The 20,006-nt window shown below is 55.4% G+C and overlaps 1 protein-coding gene, 1 long non-coding RNA gene and 2 other non-coding genes across 5 annotated transcripts; 1 reads left to right on the top strand and 3 right to left on the bottom strand.

Moving 5' to 3' along the window:
• Positions 1-650: 650 nt before the first annotated feature.
• Dipk1b (divergent protein kinase domain 1B) lies at positions 651-8,485 on the top strand. 2 transcript variants are annotated; one of them, XM_020154471.2, is made up of 5 exons: positions 651-810; positions 4,180-4,314; positions 6,615-6,722; positions 6,818-6,979; positions 7,410-8,485. In XM_020154471.2, exons 1-5 carry the CDS (start codon positions 748-750, stop codon positions 8,205-8,207), a joined length of 1,266 nt encoding a protein of 421 aa, XP_020010060.1. In that variant the 5' UTR covers positions 651-747; the 3' UTR covers positions 8,208-8,485. The 2 variants fall into 2 exon arrangements, with proteins under 2 accessions (XP_020010060.1, XP_073908956.1); XM_074052855.1 differs by having other exon boundaries at positions 659-810; positions 4,177-4,314.
• A 406-nt stretch (positions 8,486-8,891) lies between these two features.
• Positions 8,892-12,610, bottom strand: LOC109679161 (uncharacterized). The gene is made up of 3 exons (XR_002211739.2): positions 11,895-12,610; positions 10,790-10,861; positions 8,892-9,937 (listed from the first exon to the last, which is right to left on the bottom strand). It is a non-coding gene; the product is annotated as an uncharacterized lncRNA (long non-coding RNA).
• LOC141415989 (small nucleolar RNA SNORA43) lies at positions 10,602-10,739 on the bottom strand. Its single transcript, XR_012440927.1, has one exon. It is a non-coding gene; the product is annotated as a small nucleolar RNA SNORA43 (small nucleolar RNA).
• Positions 11,708-11,839, bottom strand: LOC141416024 (small nucleolar RNA SNORA17). Its single transcript, XR_012440953.1, has one exon. It is a non-coding gene; the product is annotated as a small nucleolar RNA SNORA17 (small nucleolar RNA).
• Positions 12,611-20,006: the final 7,396 nt, after the last annotated feature.

Here is a 20,006-nt window from a genome sequence, read left to right on the forward strand (position 1 = left end):
AGTGGAAACAAAAACATGTGTATTTTCAGCCTCTCCATTCCTGATGGCCCCCGAACACGAAGCAGACGCCCTGCAGCAGTGGGAGAGGGGTGCGTCTGTCGGTGGTCCACGCAGCAGGACTCAGAGGGACTGGCTCCCCAGTGCAGGTGCGAGGCTCTCGGGCCAAGGTCATGCGCTGAGCTTCCAGCTACGTGGTGGCGGGGCCCGAACCACAGCGCTGCCAGGGACTTGGGCGGGTCGGGGGAGGATGCTCGGTGATCTGCGGTGGCCTCACCACTGTGCTTGCAAACGCTGGAGGACTGCGGGGCAGAAACGGAGCCTTTTACCCAACGTGAAGCAATTCTTGAAAAGGTGGAGGAAACGCGCAAGCGCCACTCGGCGCTCGGGCAGGTCCTCTGCGCGGCACCTGCCTGCGGGCGTCCGCGCTGCCCGCGCGCCCTGCAGCTGGGGGTCCGTGCGCCCGAGGGGGCGGGGGAGGCTGGAGGCGGGGTTACGGGAGCCCCGCCCCCGCGGCCCTCGGCTCCCCGCGCGCCCCGCCCCCGCGCCGCCCCCTCCCCGCGCGCCCTCCTTCTCGCGCGCGCGCTACGGTCGGCCGTCAGAAAGGCGCGCGCCCTCGCCTTTAACGCGGGCCGGGGGCGCGCGGCCCGCATGGCTAGCGAGCCGTGGCAGCTGCGGGCCGGGCCAGGCCCGGGCTGAGGCTGAGCCGAGCCGCGGGGGTCCCCCCCGCAGCCCCGGCCGGCGCCCATCATGCGGCGGCTGCGGCGCCTGGCGCACCTGGTGCTCCTCTGCCCCTTCTCCAAAGGCCTGCAGGTAAGCGGCCGCCCGCCGCCCCGGCCCCGCACGGACCCCGGCCCGCATGGCCTGCCCGAGGGCGGCGGTCAGCCCCGGGTGCGGCGGCGCGCCGAGGACCGTGCAGGACGGCGGGTGAATGGCGGAGGGGTTGGGGGAGGCCCTGGATGGGGGAGGGGGTCGGGATGGGGCGAGCGCAGGGTGCGGCGCCGCGGGTGCTCCCCGAGGCCCAGAAGCCGCACGAAAGTCCTTCCCTTTTTTCACTACCTGAAAAATAGGGTTTGTCTTTCCTCTGTAGCAAACTTGGGACACGTAGGGACGCCCCAAGAAGGACATACCCGCCCTCTGGTCAGCCCATCAGTCAGCCAGAGCCAGGGACCGTGCCCTGACCCCGCAGTGACCTTGGACAAGACAGCGTTCCCCCCCCCAGGGCGGGGCTTCTGTCTGCGGGAGACGTTCAGGCTGCCTGGGGTTCCCGCGGCTGGGAGCCCTTTTTGAAGAGATCAGCCAGGCCCACTGTCCACCCTCTCAGATCCTCTGTCCACCCTCTGGCCTCCAGGCTCCCGAGTGCCTGCGGGAAGGAGCCAGCCCTGCTAGACCTGCCCACTCCTCCCTGGCCCCTTTTGCCGCTGACTTGTCTCAGGGAGGGAGGGTCCTGCTGAGGTCTTGCCCTTGGCCTAGGGCCTGGCCTGGGAAGAGGCTGGGAGTAGAAGCTCACAGGTTGCACAGACTCTTTGTGCCCAGATGTCCTGCCTGTCCATCAGTGTCCTGGGTGGTGTCCACCCAGCCCTGGGCAAGGTATGAGCTGAAGGGTCCTGAGGGCCCTTCTCACACTAGGAGGTCAGTGTGCCCCTCCTCCCCCACCTTGATCCAGAGCAGTAAGTCCTTCCAGCAATGCCAGGAGAGGGGTTTGGTGGATTCCCAGTGGGGCTCCTGGGGGAGAGTCTTGGCTGAGCCCTGCCCCTCTATACTGTGGCATACACTGAGCCTCAGTTTCCCTGCCTGGGAAACACCCTTTTGGTTTGGTGGTGAAGGGTGCCTGGCACGTGCCCAGGACTTCCTTGTCAGGGGGGTTGTTGTACTATTGTCCCAAGAATGACCCTCCCCCCCTTCAAGTGGCTTCACCCGATGCTGTTCTTTCCTGCCCCTGAAAGCCGACACTGGGCCCTAGACCCCGACTTTGTCAGTCTGTCCCCGACCCACCCAGCTGCTCTGGGGCTCTTTATAGATTGCGCTGGGGACCTACAGGGGCTCAGGGGTGTTTCTGGGGAAGAGCCATGTAAGACAAAGACCAAGGGGACCAGCAGAGGTAATTACTGTGGAAACTGTGTAAAGGCCTGGACTCCAGAGGGGATCTGGCTGGGAAAGGGGTGGTTCCAGCCTGGGTACGCCTTTTGGTTCATGGGCCAGGGCCTACTGTTGTCCTGGCTGTCTGGTAGGTCCCCTGGCCCATGAAGAGACCTCCTTACTCAGCATAGCTGGAAGTCCTTGACCTTGTGCTGTCACAGCACCACCCCACACACCCCCACCCCCACCATTTCTCTGCTTTCCTGTTTTTCATTACCGACAAATCTGAGGGAAACAGATCAGAGTCAAGCAGGCCCCAGGGGACAGAGGCCTAACCTGGGTTGGGTTCGTGCTGAGCTGAACCCCCGGGCCCCAACTGCTTTTCACTGGCCACTGAGGCTGTACCCTTGCTCTGCACCTGGGGTCCTCTGTCCGCAGCTCCTCCAGGAAAGCTAAGAAACATCCACTTCTCCTGGAAAAAAATGATTACCAGGGCTGGGCTGTGTTCTCGGCAAGGAGCCGGTGGCCCCATTTCATGGAGGAAGCTCTGTCCCAGCCCGGAGCTAACCAGGGCAGAGTGGGTGTGAGCTTGGCTTTTGCTGGCTGGTCCCAGTTGCCAGTTTCTCCCTGGCAGCTGGTAGACACCAGCAGTAGGGCCTCCTCTGGGGGTGGTGGATCCCCAAGTCCAGCCCTCATGCTGGAATATCTCTAGGCTAGTCCAGCTGTCAGCCAGCTCTCAATACCCTGCAGTCTCCATTATCCTGGGCCTCAGTTTCCTCCAGTCACAAGGGAGAGTTTTTTTTTTTTGTGGTAGTGGAGTTTGAACTCAGGGTCTACATCTTGAGCCAACTCCACCAGCCCTTTTTTCTGATGGATTTTTTTCGAGATAGGGTCTCTCTGTTTGCCTGGGCTGGCTTTGAACTGCGATCCTCCAGATCTCTGCCTCCTGAGTAGCTAGGATTACAGGCATAAGCCACTGTGCCTGTCCTTTTTTTTTTTTTTTTTTCTGGTTTCTTGAGACAGGGTCTTGATAGGTAGCCCAGGCTAACCTCCAACTCTAGATCTTCTTCAGCCTCCCGAGTGCTGGAATTACAGGCATGTCCTCTGCTTTTTAAAAAAAGTTGTGGTAAGGTGCACATAGCATGAAACGAACCATCCTAGCTATTGCTAAGTGTACATTCAGCGCATTAAGCACATTCAGTGTTGTGCAGCCACCACCATCATCCATCCGTAGAACTTTCTGAAATCTTCCCAAACTGATGTCTGTCCCCATCAACACTGACTCTCCCCGGCCCCTCCCCAGCCCTTCCTGTCTCTGTGGATTTGAGGACTCTGGGGAGCTCATGTAAGTGGTATCCCCCTGGATTTGTCCCTCTGTGACTCGCTCATTTCGCACCATGATGGCCTCAGGTGCATCCTGTTGGCTCAGGTGTCAGACTTTCCTTCCTGCCTAGGGCTGGGTGCTGTTCCATGGTGTGGATGGACCCTATTATCTGTCCATCAGTTGTTGTGGACGCCAGGCTGTCCCGCCCTTGGTGCTGCAGGTGCTGTTGCTATGAACTCGGGTGTTCATATGAGCCTGTGTCCCTTACTTGTCTTCCCGGGTGTGGCTGGGCTGGGGTCCTGGGGCCTTGCTCTCTACACCTGGTTCTTCTGCTGGCCCTGGCTCAGCTGTGACTTTCTACCCTATGCAATACAGTAGTTAAAATGGGGGCTGCATCCCTGGGATGACTGAACAACCTTAGCCCTGCAGCTCAGGCGGCTCACTTGACCTTATCAGAGTGCCCAGTGTGACCAGAGGGGAATTTGCACAAAAGGTCTTTATTCAGCAGAATAAAGAATCACCCTCCTTCCCTTCTGTGTGCCCCTCATCTTGAAATGTTTACCTGCCCATGGAGTCCTTGGCTGCAGATCCTGGTGTGTGCCTGGCATGAAGGGGGAGCCAAGGGTGGGGACTGGGAACACTTGGTGGGGTGCTGAGCTGGGGTGGGTGGTGGAGGGGTGGGTGCTGGCAGGCTCAGAGGGTTGGGAGGCCATGAAAGGACCAAAAGATTCCACGGCGCCTGGGACGGGCACATTCTTACTCAGTCTCTCCCCCAGCAGTGCCGGCTCCCGGGCCTTCGGGTCAGGTACGTCCTGCTGGTCTGGCTAGGCATCTTCGCGGGCAGCTGGATGGTGTATGTGCACTACTCATCCTATTCAGAGCTCTGCCGTGGCCACGTCTGCCAGGTGGTGATTGTAAGTCTGCTTTCGGCTGGGGACCTGGCTGGGCCCTTGTCAGCCATGGCATTGGGGCACCTGGCCCACAGGCCACTTGGACATTTGGTGGGAGGTGAGGTGGACCTGAAAGTCTGAGTCTGCAACATTGCCTGTGGCTGAGGGTAGAGGATGGGGGTCCAGGGAAGGAAGTGGGAGATGGCAAGGATGCTGCAGGTGAGTGTGACTGCTGGATGGGCTGCTGGTGGGGACGAACATGGACTCCTGATGTGTTGGGGAGGGAGGGCATTCCAGCAGAGACTGCAGTGGGCTTCTGTCCTCATTGTCCCATCCTGAAGAGCCCCTGGCTAGGGTCTCCTCCATACCCTCTTCCCCAGGGAGATAGCACTGAAGTTGTGTGAGGGTGTACTGGTGTGTGAGGGCTGCATGCTCACGTGTCTGAGTGCCCGTGTGAGCAACTCGGAGCTGACCCCTGCGCCTTGGTGCCCTGTGGCTGATGAGGGCAGACATCTGAGGTCAAGCCTGCTTTCTTGATGTCCCCAGGACATGGGGACAGTGTCCCCTTTCCAAATCATGCCTCCTCCCACCACTTCCCACTTGTGGGCAGCACCTGGGCACCCTGGCCCAGTCTGCAGATGGGACCCTGAGGGTGGTCAGTCTGTGCAGGCCTCCTCCCCAGCCTCAGTCAAGTGTGGGAAGGTCCTCAGTGACCCTGGAGCCTGGCCCCCAGCCTGGGTGGCCAGGTGACTGGTGGCTTCCTTCCATACCAGCTGCTGTGCACCAAGGGCAGCACGGCCCCCAGGCACACTACAGCTGGGGTCTGGCTGTATGGAAGTCCTGTAATTGGGGAGAATGTGGGATCAGAGCAGACTTCTTATAAAGGGCCCACTTAGGAGGTGACGTGGTGGCACTGGTGGCTTTTCTGTTCTGTGTCAGATGAAGAGCTGTCACTTTTGCTTCCACAGGACAGCATCCTCCCTCCTGGCTCATGTGGCTGAGTCCTGGGTCTAGGGTTGGCTCAGCTCTGACTCCTCCCACCCTTGGATGAGGTGCTGGGCCCCTCCCTTCTCACTTCCCCCAAGCCTGGCTCTGACCAGCACAGGGCTCCATGGCAACAGGGATGTACATCTAGGAATTCACCCCATGAAAGCCAGCCAGCACCCTACCCTGGGATTGGGGGCTGCCAGGCCCTATTTGGGGCCAGGGGTAGGGCCTAATTTAATTACTGCTAAGAGGGTCTCCCCAAGCCTCTGGCTAATGAGGTTGCTTGGGGCCAGCCTGGAAAGAAGGTCAGGCTGAGAGTAATTGTGGGGCCCCAGGGTGCCTGAGGGATGGTGACATGGTTTGTCACCAGCTCTGATGACCAACAACTCAAGCCCTGAGGTGCCATAAATCACCTCCCCCACAGATGGGGGCCAGGACAGTAGCTGGGGGCAGGGAGCCTTGCAGTAGCCCTACTCTGTGGTGGTGGCCTGTGACAGTGAGCCCTGCCCTGCGATATGGATGTATCAGAGAGGTCATATCCTGTCCCTGCTGTCTTGCTTTAGCCTACAGGGTGGGCTGGGTGAGGACACAGACTAAGTTATGGATGGAAAGAGACCTGGACTGGAGGACACGGACACCACTCAGAGTGACTGTGCCGAGAGGCTTGGCACCTGAGGCTGGCAGAAGGCTCATGGGGTGCAGTTCACCTGGCAATATCACGATGCCTAGTTGTCCAGCTATGACTAGGGGTCCCTGGCAGACGCTTTTGTAGCTCTTGCCTGCACCCATGAGCAAGCACAGATCGATTGCTGTGCCCTCCTGCTGGGGCTGGCCTGGGGCAGCCTCTGATTCCTCAGAAAATGGTTCACTTAAAGGAAGCAGTGGGAAAGCCTGTCAGGTGGAGATGTCTCTGGTTCTCTGGCAGCTGTGGACCTGGGCCGTCTGGGTGGTCCTCTTGTGTTCATGGGAGCTGGGATTTGGGACAGGGTGGGTCAGCAGGGTTGCCACTGGCAGCAGCCAGGATTTGGGCACTGCCTCTGGGAGGGACTGGTGGCTTCTAAGACCTCTGACAGCAGGGCTGGCAGAGGCTGCCTGGTTAGGCTCTAGCAGTATGGGGTTTTGCTGAGAACAGTGCTATGGCCTGAGAACTGGGCACAGTGGGTGCTGGGGCAGACTGGCAGGTGTGATGGAGCTTGGGGCTAATTCCCACCTCACACCCACCCTGGCGACCACTTTGCCTGTTGGTTCCCTTCCTCCTGGGACCTTGGTGGAGTGGGTGGGTGAGGGTGGGGACATGACCACCAGCCTCATACCACACCTGGCATCTGTCTCCTCAGTGTGACCAGTACCGGAAGGGCATCATCTCGGGCTCCATCTGTCGGGACCTGTGTGAGCTGCACCAGGTGGAGTGGAGGACCTGCTTGTCCTCAGCCCCAGGCCAGCAGGTGTGTTGAAGGGCAGGGCAGGGCTGGGTGGGCCTGGGCTCTGTCATAGCAGTGAGAGGGGCATAGACGTATTACATCACTGCGACCTCGTCCAGGTGTACAGCGGGTTCTGGCAGGACAAGGAGGTGATCATAAAGTGTGGCATCGAGGAGGCTTTGAACTCTGTGGCCCCCCGGCGGGAGCTGGTGCTGTTTGACAAGCCCACGAGGGGCACCTCCATCAAGGAGTTCCGGGAGATGACCCTCAGCTTCCTGAAGGTCAGTGGGCTCTGGGGTGGGGGTGGTTGGGCTGTCTGCTGTTGCATCCACAGCCGGATGCCGTGGATGTTTGAAAATGCCCGGTTAGGTCTAAGAAGACCCTGGGGCAGGCCTCCCCACCCCCACCCCTAAGGAAGAAGGCTTTCTAGTCTGGTGGGGCCAGGGCTCAGGTAGTGAAGGATTATTGTGGCAGGAATGAGGAAGAAAAACAGAAACAAGGCCTGAGAGGCAGAGACCAGCTCTCCAAGGCTTCAGGCAGCACACAGCTCTGAGGTGCTCTGGCAGGGAGACCTGATGTGGGAGGCGCTCAGGTATGGGGAGCTGCACAGCAGGCCAGCCCCATGCATGGCTGGCACCGGGAGGGTCAGGGCTGCGCTCTGCTCCACAGCCCCAAGCGACTCAGTGCATTTCTTTTGGTCCTGAATACCAGGCAAACCTGGGCGACCTGCCCTCCCTGCCGGCACTAGTTGGCCAGGTCCTCCTCATGGCTGACTTCAACAAGGACAGCAGGGTGTCCCTGGCCGAGGCCAAGTCTGTGTGGGCCCTGCTGCAGCGCAACGAGTTCCTGCTGCTGCTGTCCCTGCAGGAGAAGGAGCACGCCTCGAGGCTGCTGGGCTATTGTGGGGACCTCTATCTCACTGAGGGCCTCCCCCGCAGCTCCTGGCACGAGGCCTTGCGTCCCCTGCTGCCGCCCGCGTTGCACAGAGCCCTCCAGCAGTGGTTCGGGCCTGCATGGCCCTGGCGTGCCAAGATCGCCATCGGCCTGCTGGAGTTTGTGGAAGAGCTCTTCCACGGCTCCTATGGGACCTTCTACATGTGTGAGACCACGCTGGCCAACGTGGGCCACACTGCCACCTATGACTTCAGGATGGCCGACCTACAGCAGGTGGCACCTGAGGCCACTGTGCGCCGCTTCCTGCAGGGCCGCCACTGTGAACAGAGCTCCGACTGCACCTACGGGCGTGACTGCAGGGCCCCGTGTGACCGGCTGATGAGGCAGTGCAAGGGCGACCTCATCCAGCCCAACCTGGCCAAGGTGTGCGAGCTGCTGCGGGACTATCTGCTGCCTGGTGCCCCTGCCGACCTCCGTGAGGAGCTGGGCAAGCAGCTGCGTACCTGCACCACACTGAGTGGGCTGGCCAGCCAGGTGGAGGCCCACCACTCGCTGGTGCTCAGCCACCTCAAGACCCTGCTCTGGAAGAAGATCTCCAACACCAAGTACTCCTGACGCGCGGGGCCCTCGCTACTTAGCACACTGCACCCAACCACAGCTCTAGGAGCTAGAACTGCATGAGTCCAGCCAGCAGCCAGTTTGTGAAGCCCAGCATAAAGCACCCAGCCGGAAAATGTTACTGGTTGCTCCATGGTGCCCCAGGGCCCCAGGATCTTAAAACGCCGGCCGGGACTAGCTTAGCAACTGCAAGGGGGCCTGCAGCCCCCACCAGGGGCTGGCCCACTGGGATAGTCACTTTGAAGTCTCAATGTAAATAAATGGCTTTTATGTGATGCCTGGGTATGTGGAGTACTGGCCGCCCACTGATGTCCATGTAGGCCTAGAGGCTCAGGCTCCCCCTTGCTGGACAAGCAGCAGCCAATTCTTGGGATACCCACCAATTATGCAGGGCAGCTTTCACCTGACCCCAAACTTCTAAGCCTTTACAGACACCAGTTGTATGTTCTGTATGAGCATGCTTCAGGCCTCAGAGCCAGTTTTTATCTTTTGTAGTGCAGGGATCAAACCCAGAAACTTGTATGCTAGGCAAGGGGCCAGGTTTAAAATCAAGATCACGACTGAGGGAAAGATAAAGAGGTAGCAACTCAGATTTAGAAATGTTGGCAAGAGCCTAAGCTCTCCCAGAACGCAGGCTGTACACATGCAAGGGCACCCCCAGCCTAGGACTCTGAAACTTAATTTAACTGTTAAATATAAACTTTATTGTCTAGGAAGTAGCCAAACAATAGCGTATCACACACATACAAATACATAGTGAGTAGCTGGGCATCATTTCAGCTCTGCAGGAAGCATAAATAGGGGTGCTTTCCTGGTCAGCCTGGGCAAAGAGGGCTGGGGATGTGACCCCAGCAATAGTGCCTGCTCAGCAAGCACAAGACCCTGAGTTGAGACCCCAGTACTGGTCCCCCGCCCCGACCCAGAGCACATATACATTGGGACATGGAGTTTTACATCAAAGGTATTAAAAGTGAATTAAAGGGTTTGTTTGATGCACCTTCGAGGAGTCTGTGCTGGCAAAACAGGAGAAGCATTGCCACTTGAGTAAACCAGATGGTGTGTGGAACCCACAGCAGAAGGGGTGGTATGTCCCCATCACGGGGACCCTTACTGCCTACATCACCATGAAGAAGCAGTTCTGGACACTGTTGCATATACATACATAAATGTGTGTGTATATATTTTTTGTGTGGTGGGACTGGGGTTTCAGGGCTGTGTACCTGCAAAGCAGGCGCTTTACCTCGAACCATGCCTCCAATCCATTCTGCTCTGGCTATGTTGGCGATTAGGCAGGAGGGGAGGGGAGTTGTTTCCTCACAAACTGTTTGCCCAGGTTGGCCTCGAACCTCAATCCTCCTGATCTCAGCCTCCCAAGTAGCTAGGATTATAGGCAAGTCACCTGTGCCCAGCTATGCAGTACTTTTGATGTTAATACATAGATCCTTTTTAATCACTTGCACCCTCACCTCATGCGATTAACAAAAATAATCCAAATACAGTTCAACGTAGGAACAGTGCCTATGATGAAGTATGGAGCAATCCAACAGGTTCCTGGCCAGCAGAAGATGGGTAACACCACTGGGTGGCGGGGGGAGGGGAACGGGACTCTTCACCCGGCAATCACCACCTGGCAGCCACACTTACGAGGTCCATGAGCTGTATCTGTACTTTCTGATGACCCACAGGGTGTGGAGCCAGCCAGGCCCAATTCCTCCTGGCACCTGGAGCTGGAAAATGAAAAGATATGGTGGACCAGACCAGGGCTTTTGCTTTCCCTGTTCTCCCTGAACCACCTGTGGGAACAGTCTGTGAATCCCCAAAACTGTCAATCTATAGCCAAGGTTTGTTTGGCACTGCATAATTTGTGGGGGCACCCTGGACATTGTACAGTGCACAGCAATTGTGGCTGCCACACTCCATCCACACTTTTGTGGGGGCTCTGGGATTTGCTTGCTAGGCAGGTGATCTACCACCACACCCCCAACTTTTTGCTTTGCTTTTCAGATAGGATCTCCAACATGCCTCATACCGCCTATCTGTCTCCCATGTGTGCCATCTCTGCCCCCCCCCCCATTGCCTCATGGCTTAGGAGAGCATGGAAGTCTCTCTGGATACTAACAACAGAGGACGCAGGCTTTGGTCTCACCAACAGCACGAAGGCTGGTATGCACCTCTGCTGTTCCTCCATGTGCCCACACCAACCCAGAGGCAGCTCCTTCCCTCGTTTCAGGTCTAAAGGATCCTCAGAACACAGGTTTGTTCCCAGGCAATCCATGCATGGCACTGCGAGAACACAGATTTCTACCAGCTCAGTGGCTTTCAGTCCTCACCAAGGTCCGTGCCTCCACCCTGGCAGAGCAAAAACCCAGTGCCCCTCACCGTGGCTCTGCAGAATGTCAGGCTATAAACCATTCTTAGTGCTCACTGACTTCTGAACACTGAGCGTAGAAATAGCCACTTGCTCTTTGCCCTGATGTCACAGGCGCAGCAGAATGGCTGTGCCTGTGGTGCTGGCAGGTCTAGGACAGCATCTGCAGGGCAGCCACTCACACCCTGCTGCAACCAGTTCTCCCCCTCACCTGGTTGGGGCCAGCTAGTGGCTGGTCACTGGCCAAGGCTCTCACTGTGAGCAGGTGCAGTCACATTTCTCCCTGTATTAAAGAAGAATCAATCAGAGCACAGACCCCTGTGAATGCTGGAAACCAGATTAACACTGACCCCTGTGCACAGGTTTCTTTCCACGTGCACACACCTACAATAAGGCTCCACCTGGGCACCTAAGAAAGCACTTTATGTTATGTAATGGAAAGCGAGGGCTGCCTGAGCACAACACTGACACTGCAGTTTTTCTGAGAACTTCCCTCTGAATGCTTCTGAACTGTGGTTGACCACAAGTAACTGACACAGTGGCAAGTGAAACCTCAGAGACCACTGTTCTATAGGTGCTGGCTACTATCATTACTATTACCCGAACCAAATACGGAATATCCTTCTTTAGCCCTCTGTATTCCCCCACCTTTTTGACAGTGTGTGGTTTGAATTGGCTGCCAAGTATTTTGACAGCCCCGAACAACCCCTAGTACTTTAGTGCTGGGTGTCGCTCTACTGAAAGGAAAACCCTGGTTCAATCACTGTTTTCATCCAATGTAACAAGCAACACTGTTTTTGTTTGAGACAGTCTTGCCCTCTAGGTCATGCTGGCTACCGGTAGCTGGGGTTAGAGCTTCGTGGCACCATGCCTGGCTTCCTGAGACCTTTCAGAGTTACTGCATTTTACAATTTTCTTTCTTGGTGTACTGGGGTTTGGTTCAACTCAGCCTCATGCTTTCCAGGCAAACCTTTGAGCAACGTCCCACTACAGTATTTTATGATTTTTCAACAAGTCACCTTAGCTGACACTTTCTCCACCCTTCCCGGCGCAATGCCCCCTTTACTTCCTGCTCTGGAAGTGCAGGATCATCAAATGACTAGCAGACACAGGTTAACACAAGGCACTGAATGTCAGGCCACTAATCATTCAGTTGTCCACCGGTCAAAACACTGAGCGTAGACATAGCCTCTCTTCTCTCTGCCACCTACTGACACAAATGTGACACAGCAGCCACACCTGCAACGCCTCTAGGGGCAGTGAAAGTTCAAGATGAAGCAAGTCCCGCACCCCCAGACACCCACGTGTCAACTTACCCAAGACTCCAGCGCCTCCTTACAGGTGCTTAAGTTTCCAGCCGGCCAAGTCCCTTTAGAAGGAAAAGCACCCATTTCATACACATCTTGGCAAGACCACAGTGGGGCCCTGCAGAGACTGTACTTTCTTGCATCTGGTCTACAAGGACACAAACGGTCACGGCTACACGGGCTTTCGACAAAGATCCAGCCCGTGCGACCCCACGGGCCTTCTCCCTGTTTAATTCGGGCGACACACTACTGGCGGCTGTAATCCTCTACCTCGTGTCCCGTTCCACGTTGTCTCCGGCTTGTTCTCAGTTGGCCGTTCAGAGAAACTGGCTCGGAAAAGCTGTCTTTTTGATAAAAAGTGTACAGAGGACCAGACAGCGGCTTTCCTTCGGGTAACCACCTTCTGCTTAGGCAGATTGGGGAGATGCCCACTGCTGTCACCTGGGAGGCTGTGCCTGCACCTCCGCACAAGCATGCCTCCCGCCCAGAAGGCCGAGGCGCTGTCCCCTGACGCTGTCCACCGGGGTCAGCCGCCTCGGCCCCCACGAGGCCCCGTGCACGTGACGCACGGCAACCATCGAGCTTCCGGTGCAAAACCGCGTTCACAGCATCCTCGCGAACCCACCTCCGCGCGAGCGCCGGTCGGGGCAGCCGGGGACCGTGCCCGTGGGTGCAGCTCCACCCGCGGCCCCAGCTGACCCGCAACCGCCCGCCGCCACGGCCGCAGAGAGGACGGAGACGGACACGCGGCGCCTTTTATAGCGGCGTCTACGGCGGCCCTCAAGGGACATCCGCCCGCCGCCGCCGCGCAGCACAGCGCCCTCTAGCGGGCCCGCCGCGCCTCGCCCGCGCTCCTGCGCTCTCCGCGGCGGGCAGAGACCCGCGCCGCTCGTTCAAAGCCCTGCACTCAGGACGGCGCCAAGCGCACCGGACTCCACAACTGGCTCCCGGAGGGAGTCCTGCGCCGACTCACAGCACCCCTGCTGCTTGTTCCGCAGCCCAAGGCTGCTGCTAACCATCCCCCCCCCCAGGTGCCGCCCCCCTGCAGGGAGCTCTGTCTTTGTCCACAGGGACCTGGCGTTCCCCAGGGGCCATCTCGGGCTGAGCAATATGCCAGGGGCACAGGGCAGTGACACTCTGCTTCCTCTTTAGTGTGGTGGGCAGGAAAGACCCGCGGCGAGCCCATGGGTCCCTGATGCTTCTAGGTCACCCGAATACTGCACTGCGTAGACGTGGGTCACAACCTTTTGCAGGTTTTGCGTGACTTTCAGCAGCCTCTGCTGCAGGGTAGAGGGCGGGGCCCCTCGGTGCACCCAGGTCAGATCCACCCGCTGGCTAGGCCTCTCCCGTGTCTGCCCTAGTACACATCAGGCACCTAGTAAATGCCCAGGCTGGCCAGGCCTCCTGGGCAGATGGAAGCTATCCTGGCCCTGGATGCACCTTGGTGAGCAGCCTCTGCCCTCCGTGGGCCAGGCTTTCTGCTAGTTCCAAATCCTTGAATCTTCACAGTCACCGGGTGGGGGTGGGGGTGGGGTATGGGTGTCCCCTAGCTACTGTGCTGCCAGGAATTGAGGCCTTGGGGTTAAGAAATGTGTCTAGTCTTGTGCTTTGCAACTGTGGAGCTAGGACTGGAACTCAAGACATGGACCAATGAACAGCAGGTCAGGGCAGCAGAGTCTGGAAGGAGCTCATCCCCCAACCCCGGTCCTGCCCAGCCACTGACCCCATCCATCAGGTGAACTTCTCTACTACCAGGTGGCCAGGGAACAGCAGGAGGCAAGGCTTCTCCTTGCTCAGCCTTTTGCAACTCAGGCTCTGGTGCAGTTTTAGACAAGCTGGAGCCAGGGATGGGGTTGTGAGGGGTGAAAGGCTCACAGCATGACACACCTTTCCACATGCCTCTTCAGAAACAAAACTCCTGAGATTGCTTCTGTCACCAGTGCCCGTACCAGCTTCAGGGACAGCCCCAACACCAGCCGTAAAGCTAGAACCAGCCTCAAAACCAATCCTAGAATTGGAGGCAGTGCCAAGAACAAATTCATACCACTGGCCTGAGCATTGGGCCAGAGCCAGAGACTGCACTGACAGTCCTGACCTACAGCCAGCTCTGTGCCACTTTCAGATGACAGAAACAGAAGGAGACACAGCTGTCACACCATCAGCAGAGGTGGAACCAATCCAGAACCACCTCCAACCCCAACTTCAGAGAGGCAGCATTATCACCAGCTTCTGTGCCAGCTCCAGTACCACAGCTGTGCCGACTCCAGAGCCAACACCAACTGCCCCAAGGCCTCCAGCTCAATGCCAGAGCTAGAAGTGGACCAGTCGCCACCTCTACTGCCAGATCCACCTCCATCAGAAACCCTTCGAGGAGCCCCAGCATCAGCAGAGCCAGCCCGAGATCCAGAGTCACCATGAGCTGCAAAACCAGCCCCTGCCCCCACTCCTTGTTATTCTTTAGGGTTCCCTGGAGACACAGGGCCATGAGATGTAGACAGGAGAAAGAGTGACAAACGATTTCCCTGAAAGGGGGAGGAGGAATGAGAGAGGTTTTCTTTGAGGTCTGGGCTTGGGGAATGTGATAGCTAATCCCAATTGATAGCTCGATTGGACTGGGAGACAGCAGCAGGTTGGGAAGGCGTACCTCTGGTGTGGCTCTGAGTGCGTTTCCAGACATTAGATGATGAGGGCTCTGATCTAATCAGTGGTTTGAGCCATTGAGGGATTCAAAATTCGAATAGACTTTTGGGAGGTGGTGGAACTGTGTAAGGTGGGTTCTGGTGACAGGAAGTGAGTCACTGGGGTGAGCCTTTGAAGGGTGTATGTTGGTGCTGGATGCTCCCTGTGTCTCTCTGCTTCCTGGGCACCATAAGGCATGCAGCCAATGCCACATGCACCCGCCATCATGATATTCTGTCTCGTGGCAGGCCCAACGCAATGAAGCCCACCAATCATGGCTAAAACCTCTCAACCCATGACCCCAAGTAAATCTTCCCTACCTTTTTATTTTTATTGTTTTGGTTTTATGAGACAAGGGCTCACTACAGAGTCCGTGGCCTTGAACTCTTGATCCTCTGGCTCTGCTCCCAAGAGCTGGGATTGCAGGCATGTACCATCAGGCCCAGCCCTTTCCTCCTTTTAAATTGTTTCTTTCGGTGGTTGTCATAGCAATGAAAAGTCTGACTAATCTGTCAGGGGAGTCAATAACAGGTCCTTGTTTTCCCTGAAGAAAGAATTCAGGAACAGTTTTAATAGAGATTTGTTGAAGCAAAAGCTAGGTTTTATTGAAGTGATTATAAAGTGAGAGTACACTCCTGAATTAGAGGACAGGCAGCTTGACCAAGCAGTCCAGTGCACTGGGCCCGAGTTGAGGCACTTTTGTGGATAAGAGTTAATGATTATGCTAATGATATATGCACATAATTGTGGAGATTTTTGGGAAACGGGAGGGCATTTCCAAAACTGGGCAATGGTGGAGGTTTACCGATAAGGTGTCCTCAGAGCCAAGGTGGCGGTTTGAAGGGAGTGCGTGCACGAGACCACAGCTATCAGGCTGACCTCAAGAGTTGGGAAAGTCCTTGTTGGGGTCATTACTGGGGACCGTTGGCTGCCGTACCAAGAAGTAGCCTCAACCATCATCAGTGGTTACTCCAAAACAAGGGTGGGGCAGTAGATTGGCAAAATGGACCTGGATGCAGTGCTGCACCAGTTTCCTGGTTCCTCGGTCACTGTCATTCCCTGTTTGCCTGCCCCACCTCAAGCCCACAGTAGGAGGCTGCCAAGTCCAAAATCTTCTGGGTCAGCCCCTGGGCTGGAAACCCAGGGCTGAGTGGCCGTGGCAGCTGGCATCCAGGGCATCCAAGGCAGGCTCGAGGCAGAATCCCAGTTCTCGGGCATCACACTCCGAGCGGCTCGCGGGAGGCATGCCCACATTGAAGGAGAATCTTCTTATTCAACCTCCAGTGATTAAAAGCTAACCTCATCTAAAAATCCCTTTTGGCAACGTCCAGACTGGTGTTAGGCCAGGTCTGTGAGTACCGTGGGCTCACATAATTTCAGCCCTCACTCGCCATGGTACAGAGCGTCCTGGTCCCACGTTACAGTGCCAAGCAAGCCTTTTCTCTGTCTTTCAAATACAATTGTCTCTTTACATAACGGGCCAGTTCCGCTCATCATGTCTGCTAACCCCAGGGCCATGTCCCTTCATGTGACACAGTGGACATGGGCTCTGTGTGGGCAGGGACCAAGGGCTCAGGCTCATTGAGGAAGTCACAGTGCTGGGCACATGGCAGGGGCCAGTGTTTGCTAAGTAGGTGAATGAATGAGTGGGGAATGAGGAAGGGAATGAATGAAACCAGAGCAGGAATTCTTTCCGTGGGGCGAGGCCACAGGATGTCCCAGCACAGGCTCTATAAGGTGGGCACAGAGCGTATCCACCTGTCCTTTCTGCGCTGAGCTCCCTCACCTGCTGTCATCCTGTAACCCGTGGGTGGTCTCGGAAGACCCTGATTGAGATCTCAGGTCCTTGGCGTCCCACACAAATTGGACAGACACACTGATGATGAAGCAGCAGTGGTGTCACCGAGAGTGAGTGAAAGCAGGTAAGTTCACTCCACAAGGAAGCGGGGGTGGGCTCTGAGGAAAACGGCAAAAGAGCAGCGCCTGTAGCTCAAGAGCCCCGTGCCTTTGCTTGGAAGAGTGTACACTACAAGAGGTGAGCAAAGTGGGGAAGACTTCGGTGGTGCTTGGGGGTGGCTGTAGGTGATGGACCATCTATGTGAACCCATGAGCTATAATTAGGGGCCCTTGTGCACACACTCAGCTTGGGTCCAGATGGAAATGCTGTTTCAAAAGGGGCGTTTTTGGGTGGAGCTAGATCACCTGTTCCCCATGAGATGATCTGCGAGGAGGCCACCTGTTCCCCATGGCCTGGCTTGGGTACTTTCCCTGAATCCCTGAATCTGCCTCAGTCCTGAATCTTCTTCACCCCAAATAATGCTGATCATTCCTGGGACTGGCCAGCAGGAGCGGCCGCTTGAAGAGGATCTTCCAAACCCTGGGCTCTGGAGAAGCAGAACTGCACCCAGGCACCCGGTGCAGGGAGAGGACCCCACAAGTCACTCTTAGGTAATTCTCACAACCCCCACCCAAGGCAGGCCCTGCTGTTTTGAGGCTCAGAGACTTCTCTGGGGTCACCAGCTTCTCTCTCACTTTGGCCTCTGGGCTCCTCACTAATCTTCATCCACACTGGCCTCCCTGAGGCCAGAGATCATGGCTGCCCCTGGGAACTGCACCTTCCTAGCCTGGATCCCTCACTGAACTTGGGGCGCAGGGCTGCCTGGGCTGGGGGGGTGAGGGAAGGGGTGGGGAGGGGCTCACCCTGGGCCCTGGGCTTTCCTAGTACCAGGACCAGCCCATCTGCAGGCAGGACGAGCTTCTCTCTGGACACCAGGAGCTGCAGAGCCTCGAGGCCCCTCCACAGCAACCAGGTGCGGCCTCCTTGTCATGTGGTTCGCACGGGGTCCCACAGACTCTGGGTTCAAATGTGACTCTGTCACTCTGAGAGCACAGGGAGCATGTACTCAAAGCCTCAGTTTCCCCATTGGTGCATGGGGATGGTCAATGCACCTTCCTTGTGCAGTTGTCAGAGGACTCAGTTAATAACTCACATGGAGAGAAGCTCAGTGACCCTCAGCTGTCCTGCTGACGTCACCTCACTGCCAGCCCAGTGCTGCTGCAAACTCCTATCAGAGTTCTGGTCCTGCTATGGCTGCCCAATATTCCACTTCTGTTTTTGGCACAAAACGGGGCATATACTCTCTTACAGTCCTTTTTATTCTGCAAAGCTGGCAGTATTGTTCCTGCCTCGGTTTCTAATTTGATAACTTGAGTCCTCTACTTTTCTCCTTTGCCAATCTAGCTAAAGGTGTTCAATTTTGTTACTTTTTTCCAAGAGCCAACTTTGGTTCCTGATATTGTCACTTACCTCTGCCATCCTTTATCATCTCCTTCCTTCTCACGCTTAGGGTTTGGTTTTGTGGTGTTCGTCCAGGTGCCGTTTGGGTGTCGCTCTGATGAGCAGAGCCTGTGGTTCTGCTGCATCTCTTAGCTTCGGTTGTTTCTGTCCTCATTGTCTCGAGGAACATTATTTCCCTCGGGATCTGTTTGACCCACTGGTAACTTAACAGTGTGCTGTTTAAGTTCCACTTATTTATAAATATTCCAGTTTTCCTTCTGCTGATGGCTTCCGGTTCCATTCCACCGGAGCTGGAAAACAACTGGGTACGCGTTGTCTTCTGGACGCATTAAGACTCGGTGGTGACCTAACGCGTGGTCTGTCCTGGAGAGTTCCAGGTGCACTGGGGAGCAGGTGTGCTCTGCTGTGCTGAACTGAGGTCCTGTGTCTGCCGGGCTCGCGGCTTCACGGTGCTGCTCAAGCCCCCTTTCCCTCGGATCTTCTGTCTGCTCATTGCAGCCATTACTGAAGTGCAGAATTACGTTCTCCAGCCGTGTGCTTCTCCCTCCAGTCATGCCGATTTTTGCATCATTTATTTTGGGCGTATTAATATATTTGGGAGTATTATGTTTACAATTGTTTTATTTTCTTGACAAATTGAACTTTTTTTTGGGTGGAGGTGGGGTTTGAACTCAGGGCCTCACACTTGCTCGGCAGGTGCTATACCACTTGAGTCATGTCCCCAGCCCTTTTTCAGGTAGAGTTTTGCATTTTTTGCCCAGGCCTGGCCTGAGTCTGCCATCTTCCTCCTGCATAGCTGGGGTGACAGGTGTCCACCACCATGCCCAGCTTTTTGGTTGAGATGGGGACCTTGCTAACTTTTTGTCTGGGCTGACCTCAAACTATGATCCTCCTGATTTCTGACTCCCAATCTCCTATATGGGATTACAGGCATGGATTGAAACTTTTATCAAGATATACTGAACTTTCTTGCCTCTTGCTACCATTTTGATGTAACCATATTTTGCCTGATAATATAGTCATTGTTAAGCATACTGTTTTCACTGAATGGCGTTCTCAGTCTTTTTTCTTTTTGTATCTTGGTACTCAAAGTAGGTGTCTTTGAATATGGCATACATGTATATTTTTTAAAATCTATTCTGCCAGTCTTGGCCTTTTAATTGAGCAGTTTAACCCATTTATATTTATAGTAATTACTGACAGAAAAGACCTTACTTTTGCTATCTGGTGATTTGTTTTCTGTAGGTTCTACATGTTTTATTGTCCTTCAGCCCACTTTGTATGGTTGAAATTCAAGTTTTTAAAAAAAGTTTTTGGCAGCACTGGGACTTGAACTCAGGGCCTCACACTGGCTAGGCAGGCACTCTACCACTTGAGCCACTCTACCAGCCCTGTTTATTGTGATGGGTTTTTTCAAGATAGGGTCTCATGCACTATTTGCCCAGGCTGGTTTCAAACCATAGTCCTCTGGATCTCTGCCTCCTGAGTAGCTAGGATTACAGGCGTGAGCCACTGGCGCCTGCTTGAGTTTTTTGTTTTTTTTTTTAAATGCTGGGTACTGACCCCTGTGCATGGTGTATGCTATGCAAGCACTCTAGCTAGCTGTGCTTCTGCCTGTTCAGTGGAGTTTTATGTAGTACAGTGTTTTAATTCTCTTTTTCTTTCCTATCCTGCATGCCTTTCAAATATTTTCTAACTGGTTATCTTTGGGTTCATGATAAATATTTTATTTATTTATTTTTAATTTTAATTTTGTTATTATTCATATGTGCATACAAGGCTTGGGTCATTTCTCTCCCTTGTCCCCACCCCCTCCCTTACCACCCATTTCACCTCCTCCCTCTCCCCCTCACCCCCTCACTACCCAGCAGAAACTATTTTGCCCTTATCTCTAATTTTGTTGTAGAGAGAGTGTAAGCAATAATAGGAAGGAACAAGGGTTTTTGCTGGTTGAGATAAGGATAGCTATACAGGGCATTGACTCACCTTAATTTCCTGTGCGTGTGTGTTACCTTCTAGGTTAATTCTTCTTGATCTCACCTTTTCTCTAGTTCCTGGTCCCCTTCTCCTATTGACCTCAGTTGCTTTTAAGGTATCTGCTTTAGTTTCTCTGTGTTAAGGGCAACAAATGCTAGCTAGTTTTT

Source organism: Castor canadensis, chromosome 13 (assembly GCF_047511655.1).
Source record: "Castor canadensis chromosome 13, mCasCan1.hap1v2, whole genome shotgun sequence".
Classification (NCBI taxonomy): domain Eukaryota; kingdom Metazoa; phylum Chordata; class Mammalia; order Rodentia; family Castoridae; genus Castor; species Castor canadensis.